This window comes from Watersipora subatra, chromosome 5 (assembly GCF_963576615.1).
Source record: "Watersipora subatra chromosome 5, tzWatSuba1.1, whole genome shotgun sequence".
NCBI classification, from domain to species: Eukaryota; Metazoa; Bryozoa; class Gymnolaemata; order Cheilostomatida; family Watersiporidae; genus Watersipora; species Watersipora subatra.
In genome coordinates this window covers 57,619,077-57,643,827 of record NC_088712.1, presented here as the reverse complement: position 1 = coordinate 57,643,827, position 24,751 = coordinate 57,619,077, and the positions used below count along the sequence as shown (strand labels likewise).

The window sequence follows — 24,751 nt, the reverse complement described above, 5'->3', positions numbered from 1 at the left end:
CTTTTAATATTTTATAGATTTATAGAGCGTTGTAGTGTGATGGACTCTCTTGGGTTAAGGGAGTTGTCACAAAGTGTTGCAAGTGTTAGTAAATATTTAAACAGTGTTTGCAAAGCACCAATTAAATGGGTCCTATTTTGCTGTTAGCCATTTCGTTTACCACTACAGATTAATTAAATACATGTAGGCCTACTTGTCCTAACTGTATAAAACTGCTTCATTAGCAATCTAAATATGTTTCTACAGGGAATAATTATATCAAGTTTGCAGATATTTTGTAAATATATTTTGCTCACTCACCGCTTGTTAAGTTTCATCGATTCTGAGCCTTTGTAATTTGCAGAAATGTGAAATTTGGCACTCGGGTCATGTCAGCAATTATGCAGAAATATGAAACTGGCACCCATAGGATTAAAAGTATTCAGCTGACATAAACAACAAATGCCGTAGCTCTCATACTTTGAACAAAAATATTTCATACTGCTAATATTTAGGTATATTAGTGTCTAAAAGGTGCTAAGATTTTTGTTCAACTCTCACTAACTTGTTGTTAACGAGGCAATAGTCACTTTATGCGGGAGAGTTGGTTCAGATTTGACGCTGAATGCAAAAAAAATGTGTCAGTTGACATTTGGCCTCAATCTTGTGATTTTGTTTGCTTTGGTTCAGACTGTGCCCTAAGAAGGCGTTGCTTTGGCAGACACGCCAGCGCGACCCTTAACGGATCACTCACATCAAATTTTAGTGGATGCTATCAGAAAGTATCTGTATTTTTCTATCACTTGCAATTGTTTCTGATGTTCACAATTAAAGTCCACCAAACTCATTGCAGCTAAACTGCTCAGAAGGAAATCACCTGCCCAGACTTCTCCACAAATGGCATCAACAGAACAGTTGTGCATATTGTCATAAGCAATAAACATATGGTCTCATTGGCATCAGGTACTCATTTGTTTACATGACATTTCAAAGAAAACAGTGGGACAAGTTCCAGCTGATCTATTTCTAAACCATTTGCAACATCTATGGCAAAGTACCTGAGGCTATATTTAACGATTTATTCCAACAATCATGAGCGAATCCAAACTGAAATGGTTGTCCATAGAGATGCGTAATCTTGCAACTCGAACGCTATAGCCGGTGCCATAACTAAGTCAGGCAAGAAGTGTGACTATTGACGTTATTTGGAAAAGTAATTTTTTTCTTAGGTTCTAACACCAAAAACTTTACATATAAAGCAACAAGAAAACAAAACTTGTGCGCACACACAGGTGCAATACCGTGGGTCGTTAGGCCACTTCCCTTGCACAAAGATGCTGCATCACACGGGTGTTCGCTCCCAAACAGTGACACCGAATCATGACAAAATGAAAGTGATCCGGCTGTTTCCATGATAGCATTGCAATGCCATGCGCTACCCTACCGCTATATGGAAACTTCATGAATCAGTAAACAGATGTGCGTTGGGCAACATGAACCCTTCTTTTCTGATACTCTGCCTTCTTGCTAGGAACACTCGATCATCAATCTCTAAAAATATCGGTGTATGGTTAGAAAGGGTTGACCTTGAGTGGTGTTGTAACTAAATGCTTGCAACAGATATTTGGTTTGAAACTTTGCCAATCTCTTTCTCGATTCATGTGTAATTGAGGTGGGCTGATATGTGTTAGGGTTGGATGAATAAGGGCGCCTAGGGTCAGCGAATAGCAGTGTGGCTGTTATTTAAGCGTCGCTGCCAATCACACTGCTACTAGTAGTCAGTATGGCGAGACTTCTATTCATGTTATCATTTTTTTGCGGAACTGCCCTAGGCCAGCCCTGTGAAAAGATCGAGGTTGATTCATGTTTGAGTTTAGGCAACAACCAGACTTCTTACCCAAACAATCTGGGCCACGAAACACAAGATGAGGCAAAAAGAGAATTTCTTCCGTTCACTCCGCTGCTAAAGATCGACTGTTCGCCAAGTTCGTTGTCATTTTTTTGCACACTTTTTTTTTCTCCTTGCACTATATTTGAACATCCAATCCCTCCCTGTCGGAACTCTTGTGAGGCAGTTCAGTCCGGTTGTGGTAGTCTATTGGAAAGATTTGGATTTGAGTGGCCAGAAAACTTTTCTTGCGAAAGATTTCCCGAAGAGACTGAAGGCGTTTGCATACCGGCACAAACTCCGTCGACTGTTACGATCACACAAGAAATGACTACTTCTCCAGGGACTACAGGTATGTTGAGAGACTGCTAGCTGTTGAGCGCATGCCAGAAATTTCTCTAGCTGCTCAGTCAAAGACAATTTTCATTACTCGTTATTTGTTGCAGAAAGCTGTTTTGGCAGTTATACTAAAGGCTGGCTGCACAGACAGACATTTGGCAGGGTGATTGGGAACTTTATGTTCCCAGAAGTGTTATAGATTTACCACAAAAAAAAACATTTCTTCGCGATATTCTTACATTGGACAACTGGGAAAGTTGAAACGTTTGTGGTATGAAAAATGCTAAAAAATAACAAGTTAGTCTTTAACCATATTCAAACAGACCTGCCAACCCAAGAGTGGGGCAGTGCGTGAGATTTGGTTTTGGGGCAATTGATGTATTAATGATAGTATATATAAAATTGTGGAAATTGGGGCAAAAATCTCACGCATTTTTCACGCATTTTCATTTTTTCTTTGGGTGATTGCGTGAGTCTCATGCCCAGTGCGTGAGAGTTGGCAGGTATGTATGCAAAACAATCATTTTTCAATCTATTTTATATCGAAAAAGCTGCTAAACGTAAACTTTTTTAATGTTATGACTCTTTTATTGTGCTATTCTTCAATGATTTTAGTTTCAGATAAACTCTTGGCTTTTCGAGCTCGCTACAAAGCTAACTGCACTCAATACGATAAAAGTAAAAAAAGACGAAACCTGATTTATCAATCAGCTGTCGCCAACAGAGAACAGTTTGATGATATCTGTGCAGGAGGTAAGTGCTCAATCAGATCGCAGTCTGAATACCAATTCTTGCTGTAAATCTCGATAGTTAATAGCAGAGTCTCACTTAGTTCTACAATCACTCTTACACTTCCAAATTTTCTGAAATACATTAGTCACTTTGTGGCATTATCTACCACGGATTTGCTCCATTGTGTGTTTTCAATGGCCCTCATTTGTATGAGTATAGTAATACGCAATCGGCGTCATCTCTAAAGGCTGGTTCAGACTATATTGCCATATGTCGGCGATGATCCCACAATACTTTGGTGATCGCTTGTAATATCATTGTTCACACTATCACAAACCCATCTGCCTTTACATTGACAAATAATCCGCGGCATAGCGTTACCATTATACAATATGTTTGCAAAAATGACGAAATACTAGCCCAGCAGAAGCTGTCATGGATGAAAATATAGATCAAGCTGTCCTCGATGGCTAACCACCATCACAGAAGGCTGTCGTGGATGGTCAGCGAACTATTGGAAATGTTTGACAACTGCAATTTTCCTGACGTCTTCGCGTTGCTTCGACAATGCCATCGCATGACGGTGCACATGGTCAACCAATAATCGTAGAGAGGACAACTCCTACATACAGCGATATAGCCAGAATCAGCCTTTAGACATTAACGAGATAGCAGTCAATTGACAAAAAAGTTCCCTAGCAATGAGCTAGTTGATGTCATCAACAAAACATCATTTTTACAATGAATAGCTTGATACTGCTTCTCAGCTATTAAATAGAATTTAACCATCTCTACTCCTTTATTTACAGTATCTCCAATTAATGCTTTTTATCCATTTGTAATCTTGATGCTGATTGGCTCAAGAATATTCATCATTGACTTAGCCTCTTTGATTCTCACCCTTGTCATGTTCCTCCATTCAAATCTTATTAATCTCCTATGGATTTCAGTATTGTATACACAATGTACTATACAAGTACTTTATGTCAGGTATATAGAAACATGTATATGTACTTACATGTAGGAATATAGTATTTGTCAAAGGTTAAACAAAAGTTAAAGCGCTTTCAAGTATTAAATTTAGGGTACATACTTAAAAAACCCAGTTCCTGTTTGGCTGAAATTTCCATTTTGTGGGTGGGCCTAGAAGAAAGTACTAGTGGGTAAATTGCATTGATAAAAATAAGTAAAATACTATAGCAAATTTAATTACTAAAGTATTAAATAGTACTTCATCGTGTCCTTTTTAGTTTTACAGTTATGGGAAAAATGTGATTGGCACCAGTATGAGGAAAAACAAGATTTGGATTAAAATTAAAAGAACTTATAGAAAATAAAACGCAAACATCTTCAGATCATGTTTTTTAACAAGTTCACAAAGCCATACAGAAGTGACTGTCTAAAGAAAAAACAGAAAAATTCCAAAGACAGAAGTCTGAAACAACTTAAAGCGGCGCAAAAACATAAATCAGTGATGGTAATTCAGAGCTCACACATTATAAGTTAGTTTACGTACTCTATGTTAACTCTGCTGAAGCTCTGTCTGTTTTTTGTTTTGTTCAAGGCTTCGCCTCAGAATGGCCGCCTAAGCACAACTATTTTAGTTGCCTTTAGTTCTACGTGTTTTTCTTAGAAGTCTCTCTCATTTTTTGTTCAAGTTTCAGATATTACAAGAGATACACTATGTCAAAACGTTCATCTTTAAATAAGGCAGCGCGACAAGCATTCGTTTGTTATTTATAAACTTGGAGTTACCCTCTCTTTTTGTTGATAAAAAGATTACCCATAATTAGATCCAATAAAAACATCTTTAGCATTAATCATGTGTGATTTTTAGAGGTTTGGCTGTAGACCACTCTTAGATATGATGTAAAATATGAATAATTATTTGTCATTGCATACAAAGTAATTTGCAACGTGCTATATCTAAAATTTTTCAAAGCATTGCAATTTTGCACATAAAAATAAAAATGCTGGTAGAAATTAAAAGCCAAGTTTTGAAGCAATAAAAATACATAGACTAAGTTAACTAGATTAGTCTAAGATTAGTCTTTATCTAGTGTAGGTTACAAGAAGTTGGATACTTCTATTAATCACTTTGCTACTGAATCTGAACATTGCCGAGCCATCACTCCCGTTCATACATCTTTAAAGAAAAACGTTATTACATAGTATTATTTAGGTCTATACTTTATAGTTATATTTTGTAAATGTATTTTACACTTATATTTCATGTGTATCTTTTATAATACATTTTACATGTTATTTATTAGTTATAGCATTACTTTAGAAATACAAATAATTATATTTGTATTTCATGTTTACTTTTTATATCATAATTTATATGTTATTTATTATTTATAGCATTACTTTACAAACTTACTTTTTATATATAAATTTGGTTTTACATTTATTATTTTATATAATTTTACATACTTCATTGATTTAACTTATTGATTTGATAGATTTATTGATTTAATGCTCTAGGTTTCTTCAAGTACTAATTATAGCTTTTGATTCTGAAACAAATTGAGTAAAATGCATTGTATTACTATAGGAATACTTGTTACAACTTGTGCTAGTTTGGAAATGCATGGTACAAGGCAATGAGTAACAGAGTTTAACTTTGTGTGTTGTGGTTTCACTTTGTGTGTTGTAGTTTCACTTTGTGCGTTGTAGTTTCACTTTGTGTGTTGTGGTTTCGCTGTATGTGTTTGTAGGTAGAGCGACTAAGATGTAAACTACACCACCCTGTGTAGTGCAAGATATCTACATGTGTGTATTTGATATGTTTAATGTTGTCTCATATTAAAAGCAAAGGTTGGTGTTAGTCATAGGTCTCCCTGCAGCCTGTTTAGTAAACAGATGTGAACCATAAAAGCAATGTTTGAAGCATAAACCTAACAGCTCTTGCTGTCTTGTTTTGACAGTTATGTTTAACGATTTTGGTTTAACTATTTATGGCTGTCAATTTTTTTTGGCAAAGCAAGATATGGCCCCAGGCTTTACTATCTTCATAACAAGCCATTGCGATGAAGAAAACAGACCCAAACAGTTTCACCCGCCAGCTGTTTAGTGATTGATGATTCACAAAAAATTGTTTGCTTTGGTGCCCAATCTACATGTAGATACATGTAACAAAAATGAGACATTGATATTGCTTACACACAAATAATGCTTGTACACAACTATGACTCTGATCTATGAAGGTCAAACAAGGCAGTATTAAGACTTTGCTATCTATAAGTTGAAACTCATTTTTTATGAAAATATAGTGTGCTACTATAGCATCCAATTTAAATCCATATGTCATATGCTACCATATGTCACCTGCTATTATATTTCACCTGCCACCATATGTCACCTGCTATTATATTTCACCTGCCACGATATGTCACCTGCCACAATATGTCATCTGCCAGCATATGTCACTTGTCACGATATGTCACCTGCCACCATATGTCACCTGTCACGATACATCACCTGCTGCCATATGCCATCACACATCACCTGCTATCGAATGTTACCTACCAACTGTCAAAGTGAGGTCTACTATGTGATTCAGAATTGCAGTCTACCACATTCTTGTTTGGGTAATTCTAGTTTGATAAATCACTGTTATCAAGTAATTCATTGTAATTAAATTTATTTTATTGATTTATTAATCATGAATCAATTAATAAATCATAATTTATAATATGATATGATGGAATAGGATTTAGATTTGCAATTAATCAAAATGCTCTTTTTTGCAACACAAATAAATCAATTGTCACATATCTTGGAACTAGATTATAATCAATGCGTATACCATAAATAATATGACAAAAGATAAACTGATAATAATATGCAATGGTAAATTATGAGTATATGTATGGCCTGCGAAACTGGAGCAGAGTATTGAACACATGTTCTAGCACTTGGCTCTTTGTCAGAACTGGTTGCTGAATATGCAACCAAAAGTAGTAATCCCAAAAGTAGAATTTATTGCTCTTAACAATAAACTTTGTGAATCTACATTCTCAAGTCGACTCATCATCTAAATATGGTTTTTCATTTACCTTACGAGAATACTCAACCGGAAAAATCTGGTTCAAACCGGCTCAAACTCACATATTGTTTAGTTATAAACTGAACAAGGCATTCAGCCAACATAAGGATGACAGGTGAACAAATGGCTGGTTTGGGTTTTCTGTGCGTAACATAAATGGGCCTTTGTGATGAAATATCCATAAAGTATATCATCAAGTATTCATTTAGTCCAAAGTGTATTCACAATTCTGGAGTTATCTTTCCCATGCTGCTTTTGGTAATATTTGATCTATCAAGAGCCCTCAAATGAATCCAATAGAACATTGTTAGCATAGACTGAACACATTTGCTATACGGCCAGCGTTCTGTTATGTTTGCATAGAGCATTAAAATTGGGTTCCTGTACTATTTTGCATCAAATGAGGTGCTATTGTATTTTTTATGCATAAACTAAAGATAAACCTCTGACTAAATGTCTAAGAACTATTTATCATGTAGTGGGTTATGTGTATTCATTTAGTTGCTGGTCTACTAGTGAACTTGGAGTTATCCTCTCTAGTCTGTTATGGGTTAACTATGACAGACATGGTAATTGCTCTATTAAGACTGATGAATCAATCCAATAGAAGAATTTAACATAAACTGAACACATTTGTTATAATCTAAGTTTTGAATTATTTTTGCTTAAAACATGAAATATCCATAAATATTTGAGACCCCTGCATTGCCTCAACTAGTTTTATAGCAGCTTGTGCCATGGCAGTGCTCTATCAACTGTGAGTTTAGAAAGTGAGAGTTTTGTCAATTTTTCAATGTGTTCTAGGATAAAACACTTATCAACATGGTATTCTGACTGTACAGTGTATTCTGCAGAACGTGGATATTTTGAGTGTCACCTAGTGTAATCTCTCCCTTCTCTCTCCATCTCTTCCCTACCTTTCTCTTTCCCACTCCCACTCTCCTCCCTCCCTATTCCTCTCTCCCTCCTCTCCTTTCCACTTTTTCCCTCTCTCTCTTCTACTCTCTCTCCCTCTCTCTCCCTCTCTCTCTCCCTCTCTCTTTCTCCCACTCTCCTCCCTTTCTTATTAAAGGGACAATACATTATAAAGACTGGACAACACATTATAGAAAATGTACAACACTTAAATCGTGAAAGGCGGACGATTAATGCAGGTGGTGGTGTGCTGAGCAATGGAGCTGAATGCTGTTAGTTCAAACCCCATATAATGCAATATCTTTTCTTAACTTCTAACAGTAGCTTCAGACAGCTTCAGACTTGATTTTCTCAAACAACTTGTGTTTGTAGTGTGCAGTGTCTACTGGCAACCTCAAGTTACCTGTGAAGGCAAGAGAATGGAGGTGTTTTGGCTCACAAATCTCACCGCACAGGCTTCTTCGAGAAAGCAAAAAAAGGAGCTGAACAAGAGAATTAAGATAAAGCGAAGGATGGCGCTAAGTATCATTTCAGGATCAAAAGAACTGTAAGTCTCTTGCTCACCACAAAGTACTCGCTCTTCTGTTTAGACAGTGTGCTTTTTGATTATGGCAAATGCTTTAAAACCAAGCTGTTTAGTCGCTAGCAGTTCTGTGATGCACTTTTTACAACGGCTCCAATTGGGCTCGGTAAATAGAACTTTTCACCATCATCAAAAAGAATGCTTTCTCTTGCAACCATTGTGTGAAGGCTGCAACTTCTGCTAAAAAGTGTCCTTGTTGCATAAATTTACAAATGAATAAAAATGTAATAGTATAATAACGTAAACATATATAGATAAACGTATATAAATATGTAAATATATACATATTTAAATGTATAAATATATTAATATATATTAGAGTAAAGCTTATCTGCAAAGTCGATTTTTTTCTGTATAAATATGTTTCAAGACTGCAAAACAGATTTGTAGTGAAGACATATTTGATTTTCCAGATAAGTTTTAGTCTAAACAATTACTCTACTTGTTACTATCAATCTAGAGTTATGTCGTAGCTTTGAGTTTACTTTATCTTATTTATGTTTAGTGGTAGAATTACTTTTTAATTCAAACGTAAAATAGCCAACTCTTTATAGTGATAGAAATATATATAAATGCAAGTGAACCTGCTCAATAGTGAGTGACTGGCATGAGTAATTGTTTTGCTACAACAGGTCAAGGTCGGGTGCTTGTTGATTCTCAGCTGGGTTATTGATATTCTAGTATTTTAATTTTATGTCACGCATTATTATATAATATATATTATTATATATATATTATTATATCCAGTTTTAAAAAAAATGGCCTTTCTCCAAAAAGGGTCAGAAGCTGCTAGGCATAATATTTCAGGGAGTTAAAAAGGTTGTTGTCACAAATAAACCGTGAGTTCTGCCGGGGTGTTACCTTATTTGGCAGTATTAGTTACAGGAGCAGTATTCGATCACAGTATTAGTTGCTGGAGCAATACTTGTGTGTTGGCAGTAAATAGTAGTGTTGCTAGTAATAGTAGCTATAGTAATAGCAGCGGTGTATTGGTAGTGATAATGCTAATAGTCTTACTGTACACAATGGTACTAACAGTAATAACTGCACTAACACTTTTGTGTTACGAACAGCATATCATATACAGTAGACGCTCCTACAACGTAAATAACTCGTTCTGGGAAGGTCTGTGTTATTAGAATGTAATGTTATACAAACAGTAAAGTACATAAAAATTTTCTAATATGTTCTAAGATCTTCTCAAACTCAAATCTTTGGCTCTTCATAAAAGAAAAAGACGAGACTTAACATATTAAATTAATGACTGTACAGTAACTGGAGTATTATTATTGTTTATTATTATTATTGGTTTGCATTAACAAATCCACTCTCTTTTATGTCTGCTTGGTCCATGACTGCGGTAATTTTACAATAAGTTAAGGAGAGCGCAAAATTTTGATATAAATTTACATGTATCCTTTTACTTTTATAGAAAGCGAGGTCTATTCTGCAAAGGCAAAATAATAAAAACATTTTGTATGTCTAAAATAAAGTAAAACAAAAATATATATTTATTATACGTAAAAGAGTAATGTCTGTCTGACCATGCATCTATCATTTGCTGAGGTTTTGATTTAAAGATAAAATATAGCTGTCGACGTGACTACAACTTGTCACATTCTGCTTGGCATACTAACTCTGTAACGTGTTTACTAATCGATCGCTTTTAAGGATTTCTGAATATTTGCGCAGCTACTTATTCTACGTGCTTGATTGACACAACTGACTATCTCTCACGGCGAACTAAATTGTCAAGGTACTCAAATATATAAATAAAGATGACTGTATATGTCATTTTCTCCCTCAAGTGCTGCAGAAGAAAAAGGGATATTTTAAGGCTACTTTCGAGATTTTTGTCATTCGAATCAAGTTCTAGAATTCGCACCGACTTGAAACTTTACGTTAAATGGGATATTTTACATAGTACAAAGCAAAAATTTCAATTAGATTCTTTACGTTATCTGGATTTTAAGTTATAGGAGGTATACGTTATAGGAGCATCTACTTTATATCATATCACAGGAGTTGCCTTGTCATGATCAACGCAGAGTCTATGTTAAAACACTAATGGATTTTTTAAATTCATTTAATCTTTACTTTTCTTTTCGTCTGTTGCAGTTTCAGTTTTCCCAAAGTCAGCAAGAATGGACAAATGGTACGCATAGTACAGGTATAAAAGACAAGAAATATACAATTTATAACTTTGAAATGGCTGAATTAGATTATGCAGTTCTTGGCACACAAACCTGTGCCATAAATCATATGCAATATTTCACTTATTGTAGATTATTCTCAAATCTTTCAATTCTAAGGAATGACGTATAACATATTGTTGTTACAGTGTTAACTGTTAAGTTAAGCTTTGACCATGCCCGGCTGCCTATACACAAGGAACCAAATTCCTTTCTCTGTACTTCCATCTGGCATAAGCTTATAAGTATTGTTTATTAATATAATTTTGTATTTGTTTTAAATAAGATGCATTATACTACATTGAAGTATATGAGTACATTGTCTGCGCATTTAGCTCTGGCATATACATGAATCTATTAATAAATATTTTGCAACAGTCTAAGCATCATATTAATGGTATTGTCTATATAGTTTACTTTTATACGTTTAAAAAACAACAAAAATATAATATGACCAAAATTATTTGTTTCAGCACAAATAAATAATACACACATTTTAAAATTTTGCACAAAATAGCAAAAGTAGATATAGGTGCTTAGAAATTGATTTGAAAATGTTTTTTTAGACAATCAACACCGGCATTTAAAGAAAATCGTGCGAGAAAGATATCAAGAAAGGCAGGCTAGATACTATCAATGTAAAATAATGAGCTCTAAATTAATAACTTCCACTCGCACTGTTGGGCTAGACAAAGGAAGTTTTAAGGCTATGCATCAGTTGACAGACGTGATTACTCAATGCTAGAGATCTGATCTAACGTCGCTAGTAACATGAATTTGAGCCTCTGAACCTTTTCATTTAATCAATATCTGAACAAGGCTGGTTATATTCATAGCCTCAGCACTATACTAATAAATGTGCACCCAGGAATTAGAGCAAAGGTTTTCCAACACTAGCTTTCTGATTAATAGCATGAGTCCCTTGTGTTGATTAGTTATAATATTATAGAAACCTCTTTGTCGCGTTAAAATCAGTAGTATATAGTAAACAACCTGGTGCTCAGGCTAAACACACCAATTAACTAGGTAGTTTTGATTCAGTCAAACCTTTGTATGTAGAAAAGTTTTTATACCATAATGCATTTTACCATTTAAATACCCTGACTCATTGCAAGTCCCGCCAAACTTGCACGCAATGATTTTATAAACTATAAATAAAGGTTAAAATTTGTAACAAATACGTGTTAAAACCGGATTATTGCATAATAAATAGATAAAATACATATTTGAAAAAAGCAGAGAAATAACGAATAAAACTATGAACAGCTTTTATACCTTAAATAATAGGCGTTGGTCAACAGAGAAGAGAGAAAGGAAGTCATTGAGTGTCAGCCAATGCCAGAGCAGTTCATATGCGACTCTTATAAACTGAGCTGCCATCTACTTCTGCCCGGTCTTTCGTGTTTAAAAGCATCTTTCTTTATTCGGAGCGTTATATTTATTAAAATACTTTTCATAACTTAGAAATTTTGCATCCATGATCTTTCGCAATTAAAGGTTCAACTGTAATTTTACTCGCACATAATGTAAGCGTGTGTACCGCCTGTTGGCTAACAGTTCTCCTGCGATCTGTCCTTTCAATGATGCTTGTCTTATGATTTAGCTCTGTTTTACACCTTCTTCTGTCATCTGATTCTTGTTCTGTCATGTGACAAAAAATCATTTGTTGATTATTACTAATGTCAATAGAATCTTATACATACACCTAGGTTCTACCGAGATCATCTTTAAAGGATGAAATGTTCCAATGACTCCCATACCAAAAGTATAAAAATTTTAGAAGCAAAGCTATATCAAAACTTTGGTCTTCATGCATAGTCAGTCAGCAAAAACTTTAGCTAAGAACGTTTCGCTTCAGCTACTTTTAGAATGCCAAATTTAGCACCAAAAACTTTTTTCAAAATGATGCAGTGTAAAGTCTACAAATCCAAACAAACATATGAAGCCTAGTATACTAAAATTCATGTTACGGTTTGCTACATCTTTGCATATCAGTCTGGGTCTGCCCTGGTTTCTCTTTCCTTCATAGAGCTGTGAAGACAGTACTTGTCATATAGCCTGTAGTTATCCACATAGACTAATGACTGTGTGGTAGCAAATGACGTTGCTGCGCACATGATGCTTAGCCTTCTATCACCCAATACATGACTAATTGTTCGAGAGTTCATGCGCTTCTTTATTTTGAGGGCTGTTGTTACTACAGAATAACAATCCTATATAGTAACCATGTTGGCCTGAACATCCTTATTGTGCTGAGAATTCAAGCTAAACTTTTTGAACCTCAACGGCTGAGTGTATGGAGACTAATATAAATGCTAGAGATAAATACAATGAACCAACCTCTGATTTGACAGACAGTGCTTGCCTACTCATTGGTAGCACAACTCCTAGGGGTTACACATACTTCAAACGCAAATGCTTCTGTCTTTTTGTGATTTCGATAAAACTCATTCTTTTACAACACGGTGTCTTTGAGTAAAGAGTTTATCAAATTCTTTATAAATTGCTTCAGAAAGTTTTTTATTATTGTTAAATTTTTTCAACCTATGAAGTCGATCGAGTTTGCTAAGCTCTGCATCAAACAAGCTTGTGAAGTTTTTGTCTCTGAAGAAAGCAAAGGGAAGATAACTGTGACTCAGCCTTTAGCAACATAAAACCATCAAGAAAGCTGATATTACCCCGTTTCCATGCTTCAAATGGGTTCGGAGTTGCCCACTGCTGGTGAACTCGCATCTTACTTGCATCCTACTTATCAAACAGTGGGACAAGTTTCAGCTGATCTATTTTTAAACCATTTGCAACATCTATAGCAACGTACCTGAAGCTATATTTAAAGATTTATTCCAACAATCATGAGCGAATACAAACTAAAATGGTTGTCCATAGAGATGCATAATCTTGCAACTTGAACGCTATAGCCGGTGCCATAACTAGGACAGGCAAAAAGTGTGACTATTGACGTTATTTGGAAAAGTTATTTTCTTCTGAGGTTTTAACACCAAAAATTTTACATACAGAGTAACAAGAAAGCAAATCTCATGCCCCCCTCGCACAGGTGCAACGCCATTGGTCGTTAGGCCACTTCCCTGGCACAAAGATGCTGCATCACGCGGATGTTCGCTCCCAAACAGTGACACCGAATCATGACAAAATAAAAGTGATCCGGCTGTTTCCATGATAGCATTGCAATGCCATGCGCTACCCTACCGCTATATGAAAACTTCATGAATCGATAAACAGATGTGCGTTGGGCAACATGATCCCTTCTTTTCTGATACTCTGCCTTCTTGCTAGGAACACTCGATCATCACTCTCTAAAAATATCTGTGTATGGTTAGAAAGGGTTGACCTTGAGTGGTGTTGTAACTAAATACTTGCAACAGATATTTGGTTTGAAACTTTGCCAATCTCTTTCCCAATACATGTGTAATTGAAGTGGGCTGATATGTGTTAGGGTTGGATGAATAAGGGCGCCTAGGGTCAGCGTATAGCAGTGTGGCTGTTATTCAAGCGTCGCTGCCAATCAAACTGCTGCTAGTAGTCAGTATGGCGAGACTTCTATTCATGCTATTATTTTTTTGCGGAACTGCCCTAGGCCAGCGCTGTGAAAAGATCGAGGTTGATTCGTGTTTGAATTTAGGCTACAACCAGACTTCTTACCCAAACAATCTGGGCCATGAAACACAAGATGAGGCAAAAAGAGAATTTCTTCCGTTCACTCCGCTGCTAAAGATCGACTGTTCGCCAAGTTCGTTGTCATTTTTTTGCACACTTTTTTTTTCTCCTTGCACTATACTTGACCATCCAATCCCTCCCTGTCGGAACTCTTGTGAGGCAGTTCAGTCCGGTTGTGGTAGTCTATTGGAAAGATTTGGATTTGAGTGGCCAGAAAACTTTTCTTGCGAAAGATTTCCCGAAGAGACTGAAGGCGTTTGCATACCGGCACAAACTCCGTCGACTGTTACGATCACACAGGAAATGACTACTTCTCCAGGGACTACAGGTATGTTGAGAGACTGCTAGCTGTTGAGCGCATGCCAGAAATTTCTATAGCTGCTCAGTCAAAGACAATTTTCATTACTCGTTATTTGTTGCAGAAAGCTGTTTTGGCAGTTATACTAAAGGCTGGCTGCACAGACAGACATTTGGCAGGGTGATTGGGAACTTTATGTTCCCAGAAGTGTTATAGATTTACCACAAAAAAACATTTCTTTGTGATATTCTTACATTGGACAACTGGGAAAGTTGAAACGTTTGTGGTATGAAAAATGCTAAAAAATAACAAGTTAGTCTTTAACCATATGCAAACAGACCTGCCAACCCAAGAGTGGGGCAGTGCGTGAGATTTGGTTTTGGGGCAATTGATGTATTAATGATGGTATATATAAAATTGTGGAAATTGGGGCAAAAATCTCACGCATTTCTCATGCATTTTCATTTTTTCTTTGGGTGATTGCGTGAGTCTCATGCCCAATGCGTGAGAGTTGGCAGGTATGTATGCAAAACAATCATTTTTCAATCTATTTTATATCGAAAAAGCTGCTAAATGGAAACTTTTTTAATGTTATGACTCTTTTATTGTGCTATTCTTCAATGATTTCAGTTTCAGATAAACTCTTGGCTTTTCGAGCTCGCTACAAAACTAACTGCGCTCAATACGATAAAAGTAAAAAAAGACGAAACCTGATTTATCAATCAGCTGTCGCCAACAGAGAACAGTTTGATGATATCTGCGCGGGAGGTAAGTGCTCAATCAGATCGCAGTCTGAATACCAATTCTTGCTGTAAATCTCAATAGTTAATTGCAGAGTCTCACTTAGTTCTACAATTACTCTTACACTTCCAAATTTTCTGAAATACACTAGTCACTTTGTGGCCTTATCTACCACGGATTTGCTCCATTGTAGGTTTTCAACGCCCTTCATAGGTATGAGTATAGTAATACACAATCGGCCTCATCTCTAAAGGCTGGTTCAGACTATATCGCCATATGTCGGCAATGATCCCACAATACTTCGGTGATCGCCTGTAATATCATTGTTCACACTATCACAAACCCGTCTGCCTTTACATTGACAAATAATCCGCAGGATAGCGTTACCATTATATAATATGCTTGCGAAAATGATGAAATACTAGCCCAGCAGAAACTGTCATGGATGAAAATATAGATCAAGCTGTCCGCGACGGCTAACCACCATCACAGAAGTCTGTCGTGGATGGTCAGCGAACTATTGGAAATGTTTGACAACTGCAATTTTCCTGACGTATTCGCGTTGCTTCGACAATGCCATCGCATGACGGCGCACATGGTCAACCAGTAATCGCCGGTAAGACAATTCCTACATACAGCGATATAGATAGAATCAGCCTTTAGACATTAACGAAATAGCAGTCAATCGACAAAAAAGCTCCCTAGCAATGAGCTAGTTGATGTCATCAACAAAATCTTATTAATCTTTTATGGATTTCAGTATACACAATGTACTATACAAGTACTGTATGTCAAGTATATAGGAACATGTATATGTACTTACATGTAGGAATATACGTAGTATTTGTCAAAGGTTAAACAAAAGTTTAAGCGTTTTCAAGTACTAAATTTAGGGTACATACTTAAAAAAACTCAGTTCCTGTTTGGCTGAAATTTCTATTTTGTGGGTGGGCCTAGAAGGAAGTACAAGTGGGTAAATTGCATTGATAAAAATAGGTAAAATACTAGAGCAAATTTAATTACTAAAGTATTAAATAGTACTTCATCGTGTCCTTTTTGGTTTTACAGTTATGGGAAAAATGTGATTGGCACCAGTATGAGGAAAAAACAGGATTTGGCTTAAAATTAAAAGAACTTATAGGAAATAAAACGCAAACATCTTCAGATCATGTTTTTTAACAAGTTCACAAAGCCATACAGAAGTGACTGTCTAAAGAAAAAACAGAAAAATTCCAAAGACAGAAGTCTGAAACAACTTAAAGCGGCGCAAAAACATAAATCAGTGATGGTAATTCAGAGCTCACACATTATAAGTTAGTTTACGTACCCTATGTTAACTCTGCTGAAGCTCTGTCTGTTTTTTGTTTTGTTCAAGGCTTCGCCTCAGAATGGCCGCCTAAGCACAACTATTTTAGTTGCCTTTGGTTCTACGTGTTTTTCTTAGAAGTATCTCTCATTTTTTGTTCAAGTCTCAGATATTACAAGAGATACACTATCTAGAAAACTATCTCTTCGCTTTATTCGAAGATGAACCAAATGTTCATCTTCGAATAAAGCGGCGCAACAAGCATTTGTTATTTATAAATTTGGAGTTACCCTCTCTTTTTGTTGATGAGAAGATTACCCATAATTAGATCCAATAAAAACATCTTTAGCATTCATCAAGTGTGATTTTTACTTAGAGGTTTGACTGTAGACAACCCTTAGATATGATGTGAATTATAAATAATTATTTGTCATTGCATACAAAGTAATTTGCAATGTGTTATAGCTAAATTTTTTTAAAACATTGCAGTTTTGCAAATAAAAATAAAAATGCTGGTAGAAATCAAAAGCAAAGTTTTAAAGCAATCAAAATACATAGACTAGTTTAACTAGATAAGTCTAAGATTAGTCTTTATCTAGTGTGGGTTACAAGAAGTTGGATATTTCTATCAATCACTTTGCTACTGAATCTGAACGTTGCCGAGCCATCACTTCCGTTCATACATCTTTAAAAAAAACGTTATTACATAACATTATTTAAGTCTATACTTTATAGTTATATTTTGTAAATGTATTTTACATTTATATTTCATGTTTACCTTTTATAATACATTTTACATGTTATTTATTAGTTATAGCATTACTTTAGAAATACAAATAATTATATTTGTATTTCATGTTTACCTTTTATATTATATTTTATATGTTATTTATTATTTATAGCATTATTTTACAAACTTACTTTTTATATATAACTTTGGTTTTGCATTTAGTATTTTATATAATTTTACATACTTCATTGATTTAACTTTTTAATTTAATAGATTCATTGATTTAATGCTCTAGGTTTCTTCAAGTACTAATTATAGCTTTTGATTGAGTAAATTGAGTAAAATGCAATGTATTACTATAGGAATACTTGCTCCAACTTGTGATAATTTGGAAATGCATGGTACAAAGCAATGAGTAGCAGAGTTTAACTTTGCGTGTTGTGGTTTCACTTTGTGTGTTGTAGTTTCACTTTGTGTGTTATGGTTTCACTTTGTGTGTTGTAGTTTTACTTTGTGTGTTGTAGTTTCACCTTGTGTGTTGTGGTTTCACTGTATGTGTTTGTATGTGGAGCGACTAAGATGTAAACTACACCACCCTGTGTAGTGCAAGATATCTACATGTGTGTAATTGACACGTTTAATGTTGTCTCATATTACAAGCAAAGGTTGGTGTTAGTAATAGGTCTCCCTTCAGCCTGCTTAGTAAACAGATGTGAACCATAAAAGCAATGTTTGAAGCATAAACCTGACAGCTCTTGACATCTTGTTTTGACAGTTATGTTTATCGATTTTGGTTTAACTATTTATGGCTGTCAATTTTTCTGGCAAAACAGGATATGACCCCAGGCTTTACTATCTTCATAACAAGCCATTTCGATGAAGAAAACAGACCCAAACAGTTTCACCCGCCAGTTGTTTAGTGATTGATGATTCACAAAAAATTGTTTGCTTTAGTGCCCAATCTAGATACATGTAACAAAAATGAGACATTGATATTGCTTACACACAAATAATGCTTGTACACAACTATGACTCTGATCTATGAAGGTCAAACAAGACAACATTAAGACTTTGCTATCCATAAGTTGAAACTCATTTTGAATGAAAATATAGTGTGTTACTATAGCATCCAATTTAAATCCATATGTCATATGCCATATGTCATATGTCACCTGCTATTATATTTCACCTGCCACCATATGTCACCTGCCACAATATGTCATCTGCCAGCATATGTCACTTGTCACGATATGTCACCTGCCACCATATGTCACCTGCTACTATATGCTACCTGCCACCATATGTCACCTGTCACGATACCTCACTTGCTGCCATATGCCATCACACGTCACCTGCTATCGAATGTTACCTACCAACTGTCAAAGTGAGGTCTACTATGTGATTCAGAATTGCAGTCTACACCATTCTTGTTTGGGTAATTCTAGTTTGATAAATCACTGTTATCAAGTAATTCATTGTAATTAAATTTATTTTATTGATTTATTAATCATGAATCAATTAATAAATTATAATTTATAATATAATATGATGGAATATGATTTAGATTTGCAATTAATCAAAATGCTCTTTTGTGCAACACAAATAAATCATTTGTCACATATCTTGGAACTAGATTATAATCAATGCGTATACCATAAATAATATGGCAAAATATAAACTGATAATAACATGCAATGGTAGATTATGAGTTTATGTATGGCCTGCGAAACTGGAGCAGAGTATTGAACACACGTTCTAGCACTTGGCTCTTTGTCAGAACTGGTTGCTGAATATGGAGCCAAAAGTAGTAATCCCAAAAGTAGAATTTATTGCTCTTAACAATAAACTTTGTGAATCTACATTCTCAGGTCGACTCATCATCTAAATATGGTTTTTCATTTAGCTTACAAGAATACTCAACCGGAAAAATCTGGTTCAAACCGGCTCAAACTAACATATTGTTTAGTTATAAACTGAACAAGGCATTCAGCCAACATAATGATGAGAGGTGAACAAATGGCTGGTTTGGGTTTTCTGTGCGTACCATAAATGGGCCTTCGTAATGAAATATCCATAAAGTATATCATTAAGTATTCATTTAGTCCAAAGTGTATTCACAATTCTGGAGTTATCTTCCCTATGCTGCTTTTGGTAATATTTGATCTGTCAAGAGCCCTCAAATGAATCCAATAGAACATTGTTAGCATAGACTGAACACATTTGCTATACGGCCAGCGTTCTGTTATGTTTGTATAAAACATTAAAATTGGATTCCTGTACTATTTTGCATCAAATGAGGTGCTTTTGTATTTCTTATGCATAAACTAAAGATAAACCTCTGACTAAATGTCTAAGAACTATCTATCATGTAGTGGGTTATGTGTATTCTTTTAGTTGCTGGTCCACTAGTGAACTTGGAGTTATCCTCTCCAGTCTGTTATGGGTTAACTATGACAGACATGGTAATTGCTCTATTGAAGACTGATGAATCAATCCAATAGAAGAATTTAACATAAACTGAACACATTTGTTATAATCTAAGTTTTGAATTATTTTTGCTTAAAACATGAAATATCCATAAATATTTGAGACCCCTGCCTTGCCTCAACTAGTTTTATAGCAGCTTGTGCCATGGCAGTGCTCTATCAAATGTGAGTTTAGAAAGTGAGAGTTTTGCCAATTTTTCAATGTGTTCCAGGATAAAACACTTATCAACATGGTATTCTGACTGTACAGTGTATTCTGCAGAACGTGGATATTTTGAGTGTCACCTAGAGTAATCTCTCCCTTCTCTCTCCATCTCTTCCCTACCTTTCTCTCTCCCACTTCCACTCTCCTCCCTCCCTATTCCTCTCTCCCTCCTCTCCTTTCCACTTTTTCCCTCTCTCTCTTCTTCTCTCTCTCTCCCACTCTTTCTCTCCCACTCTCCTCCCTTTCTTATTAAAGGGACAATACATTATAAAGACTGGACAACACATTATAGAAAATGTACAACACTTAAATCCTGAAAGGCGAATGATTAATGCAGGTGGCGGTGTGCTGAGCAATGGAGCTGAATGCTGTTAGTTCAAACCACATATAATGCAATATTTTTTCTTAACTTCTAACAGTAGCTTCAGACTTGATTTTCTCAAACAACTTGTGTTTGTAGTGTGCAGTGTCTACTGGCAACCTCAAGTTACCTGTGAAGGCAAGAAAATGGAGGTGTTTTGGCTCACAAATCTCACCACACAGGCTTCTTCGAGAAAGCAAAGAAAGGAGCTGAACAAGAGAATTAGGATAAAGCAAAGGATGGCGCTAAGTATCACTTCAAGATCGAAGAAACTGTAAGTCTCTTGCTCACCACAAAGTACTCGCTCTTCTGTTTAGACTGAGAGCTTTTTGATTATGGCAAATGCTTTAAAACCAAGCTGTTTAGTCGCTAGCAGTTCTGTGATGTACTTTTTACAACGGCTCCAATTGGGCTCGGTAAATAGAACTTTTCACCATCATCAAAAAGAATGCTTTCTCTTGCAACCATTGTGTGAAGGCTGCAACTTCTGCTAAAAAGTATACTTGTTTCATAAATTTACAAACGAATAGATATGTAATAGTATACTAACGTAAACATATATAGATAAACGTATATAAATATGTAAATATATACATATTTAAATGTATAAATATATTAATATATATTAGAGTAAAGCTTATCTGCAAAGTCGATTTTTTTCTGTATAAATATGTTTCAAGACTGCAAAACAGATTTGTAGTGAAGACAATTTTGATTTTCCAGATAAGTTTTAGCTTAAATAGTTCCTCCACTTATCACTATTAATCTAAAGTTCTGTTGTAGCTTTGAGTTTACTTTATCTTATTTATGTTTAGTCGTAGAATTACTTTTTAATTCCAATGTAGAATAGCCAACTCTTTATAGTGATAGAAATATATATAAATGCAAGTGAACCTGATCAATAGTGAGTGACTGGCATGAGTAATTGTTTTGCTACAACAGGTCAAGGTCGGGTGCTTGTTGATTCTCAGCTGGGTTATTGATATTCTAGTATTTTAATTTTATGTCACGCATTATTATATAATATATATTATTATATATATATTATTATATCCAATTTTTAAAAAAATGGCCTTTCTCCTTCAAAAAGTGTCAGAAGCTGCCAGGCATAATATTTCAGGGAGTTAAAAAAGTTGTTGTTGCAAATAAACCGTGAGTTCTGTCAGTCTGTTACCCTATTTGGCAGTATTAGTTACAGGAGCAGTATTCGATCACAGTATTAGTTGCTGGAGCAATACTTGTGTGTTGGCAATAAACAGTGGTGTTGCTAGTAATAGTAGCGATAGTAATAGCATCGGTGTATTGTTAGTGATAATGCTAATAGTCTTACTGTACACAATGGTACTAACAGTAATAACTGCACTAACACTTTTGTGTTACGAACAGCATATCATATACAGTAGACGCTCCTACAACGTAAATAACTCGTTCTGGGAAGGTCTGTGTTATTAGAATGTAATGTTATACAAACAGTAAAGTACATAAAAATTTTCTAATATGTTCTAAGATCTTCTCAAACTCAAATCTTTGGCTCTTCATAAAAGAAAAAGACGAGACTTAACATATTAAATTAATGACTGTACAGTAACTGGAGTATTATTATTGTTTATTATTATTATTGGTTTGCATTAACAAATCCACTCTCTTTTATGTCTGCTTGGTCCATGACTGCGGTAATTTTACAATAAGTTAAGGAGAGCGCAAAATTTTGATATAAATTTACATGTATCCTTTTACTTTTATAGAAAGCGAGGTCTATTCTGCAAAGGCAAAATAATAAAAACATTTTGTATGTCTAAAATAAAGTAAAACAAAAATATATATTTATTATACGTAAAAGAGTAATGTCTGTCTGACCATGCATCTATCATTTGCTGAGGTTTTGATTTAAAGATAAAATATAGCTGTCGACGTGACTACAACTTGTCACATTCTGCTTGGCATACTAACTCTGTAACGTGTTTACTAATCGATCGCTTTTAAGGATTTCTGAATATTTGCGCAGCTACTTATTCTACGTGCTTGATTGACACAACTGACTATCTCTCACGGCGAACTAAATTGTCAAGGTACTCAAATATATAAATAAAGATGACTGTATATGTCATTTTCTCCCTCAAGTGCTGCAGAAGAAAAAGGGATATTTTAAGGCTACTTTCGAGACTTTTGTCATTCGAATCAAGTTCTAAAATTTGCACCGACTTGAAACTTTACGTTATATGGGATATTTTACGTAGTACGAAGCAAAAATTTCAATTAAATTCTTTGCGTTATCTGGATGTTAAGTTATAGGAGGTATACGTTATAGGAGCATCTACTTTATATCATATCACAGGAGTTGCCTTGTCATGATCAACGCAGAATCTATGTTAAAACAATAATGGATTTTTTAAATTCATTTAATCTTTACTTTTCTTTTTGTCTGTTGCAGTTTCAGTTTTCCCAAAGTCAGCAAGAATGGACAAATGGTACGCATAGTACAGGTATAAAAGACAAGAAGTATACAATTTATAACTTTGAAATGGCGGAATTAGATTATGCAGTTCTTGGCACACAAGCCTGTGCCATAAATCATATGCAATATTTCACTTATTGTAGATTATTTTCAAATCTTTCAATTCTAAGGAATGATGTATAACATGTTGTTGTTACAGTGTTAACTGTTAAATTAAGCTTTGACCATGCCTGGCTGCTTGTACACAAGGGACCAAATTCCCTTCTCTGTACTTCCAGTTGGCATAAGCTTATAAGTATTGTTTATTAATATGATTTTATATTTGTTTTAAATAAGATGCATTATACTACATTGTATTATATGAGTACATTGTCTGCGCATTTAGCTCTGGCATATACATGAATCTATTAATAAATATTTTGCAACAGTCTAAGCATCATATTAATGGTATTGTCTATATAGTTTACTTTTATACGTTTAAAAGACAACAAAAATATAATATGACCAAAATTATTTGTTTCAGCACAAATACATAATACACACATTTTAAAATTCTGCACCAAATAGCCAAAGTAGATAGAGGTGCTTAGAAATTAATTTGAAAATGTTTTTTTAGACAATCAACACCGGCATTTAAAGAAAATCGTGCGAGAAAGATATCAAGAAAGGCAGGCTAGATACTATCAATGTAAAATAATGAGCTCTGAATTAATAACTTCCACTCACACTGTTGGGCTAGACAAAGGAAGTTTTAAGGCTATGCATCAGTTGACAGACGTGATTACTCAGTGCTAGAGATCTGATCTAACGTCGCTAGTAACATGAATTTGAGCCTCTGAACCTTTTCATTTAATCAATATCTGAACAAGGCTGGTTATATTCATAGCCTCAGCACTATACTAATAAATGTGCACCCAGGAATTAGAGCAAAGGTTTTCCAACACTAGCTTTCTGATTAATAGCATGAGTACCTTGTGTTGATCAGTTATAATATTATAGAAACCTCTTTGTTGCGTTAAAATCAGTAGTATATAGTAAACAACCTGGTGCTCAGGCTAAACACACCAATCAACTAGGTAGTTTTGATTCAGTCAAACCTTTGTATGTAAAAAAGTTTTTATACTATAATGCATTTTACCATTTAAATACCCTGATTCATTGCAAGTCCCGCCAAACTTGCACGCAATGCATGATTTTATAAACTATAAATAAAGGTTAAAGTTTGTAACAAATACGTGTTAAAACCGGATTATTGCATAATAAATAGATAAAATACACATTGGAAAAAAACAGAGAAATAGTGAATAAAACTATGAACAGTATTTTATACCTTAAATATTAGGCGTTGGTCAACAGAGAAGAAAGAAAGGAAGTCGTTGAGTGTCAGCCAATGCCAGAGCAGTTCATACGCGCCTCTTATAAACTGAGCTGCCATCTACTTCTGCCCGGTCTTTCGTGTTTAAAAGCATCTTTCTTTATTCGGAACGATATATTTATGAAAATACGTTTCATAACTTAGAAATTTTGCATCCATGATCTCTTGCAATTAAAATTTCAACTGTAATTTTACTTGCACATAATGTAAGCCTGTGTACCACCTGTTGACTAACAGTTCTCCCGCGATCTGTCTCTTCAATGATGCTTGTCTTATGATTTAGCTCTGTTTTACGCCTTCTCTTGTCATCTGATTCTTGTTTTGACATGTAATACATCTTGTACATCTATGTATATATTTGCATATCAGTCTGGGTCTGCCCTGGTTTATTCTTCCTTCATAGAGCTGTGAAGACAGTAGTTGTCATATAGCCTGTGGTT

The 24,751-nt window shown here is 34.9% G+C and overlaps 2 protein-coding genes across 3 annotated transcripts; both read left to right on the top strand.

Annotated features, from left to right (window-relative positions):
• The first annotated feature begins 1,762 nt into the window (after positions 1-1,762).
• LOC137397507 (frizzled-1-like) lies at positions 1,763-11,062 on the top strand. Its single transcript, XM_068083798.1, has 4 exons — positions 1,763-2,219; positions 2,822-2,959; positions 8,277-8,451; positions 10,606-11,062. Exons 1-4 carry the CDS (start codon positions 1,763-1,765, stop codon positions 10,661-10,663), a joined length of 828 nt encoding a protein of 275 aa, XP_067939899.1. The 3' UTR covers positions 10,664-11,062.
• A 3,117-nt stretch (positions 11,063-14,179) lies between these two features.
• Positions 14,180-23,369, top strand: LOC137396535 (frizzled-1-like). Of its 2 annotated transcripts, none has more exons than XM_068082844.1 (4): positions 14,180-14,682; positions 15,289-15,420; positions 20,581-20,755; positions 22,913-23,369. In XM_068082844.1, the coding sequence occupies exons 1-4, from the start codon at positions 14,226-14,228 to the stop codon at positions 22,968-22,970; spliced, it is 822 nt and encodes a 273-aa protein (XP_067938945.1). In that variant the 5' UTR covers positions 14,180-14,225; the 3' UTR covers positions 22,971-23,369. The 2 variants fall into 2 exon arrangements, with proteins under 2 accessions (XP_067938945.1, XP_067938944.1); XM_068082843.1 differs by having other exon boundaries at positions 14,182-14,682; positions 15,283-15,420.
• Positions 23,370-24,751: the final 1,382 nt, after the last annotated feature.

What these genes read in the sequence shown, in the direction of transcription:
- LOC137397507 (XM_068083798.1), top strand. Translation starts at nt 1,763, where the DNA reads ATGGCGAGACTTCTATTCATGTTATCATTTTTTTGCGGAACTGCCCTA. An exon ending in TGATGATATCTGTGCAGGAG is followed by an intron (nt 2,960 to 8,276) that starts GTAAGTGCTCAA and finishes TTGTGTTTGTAG; the next exon opens with TGTGCAGTGTCTACTGGCAA. An exon ending in ATTTCAGGATCAAAAGAACT is followed by an intron (nt 8,452 to 10,605) that starts GTAAGTCTCTTG and finishes CGTCTGTTGCAG; the next exon opens with TTTCAGTTTTCCCAAAGTCA.
- LOC137396535 (XM_068082843.1), top strand. Translation starts at nt 14,226, where the DNA reads ATGGCGAGACTTCTATTCATGCTATTATTTTTTTGCGGAACTGCCCTA. An exon ending in TACTTCTCCAGGGACTACAG is followed by an intron (nt 14,683 to 15,282) that starts GTATGTTGAGAG and finishes CAATGATTTCAG; the next exon opens with TTTCAGATAAACTCTTGGCT. An exon ending in TGATGATATCTGCGCGGGAG is followed by an intron (nt 15,421 to 20,580) that starts GTAAGTGCTCAA and finishes TTGTGTTTGTAG; the next exon opens with TGTGCAGTGTCTACTGGCAA.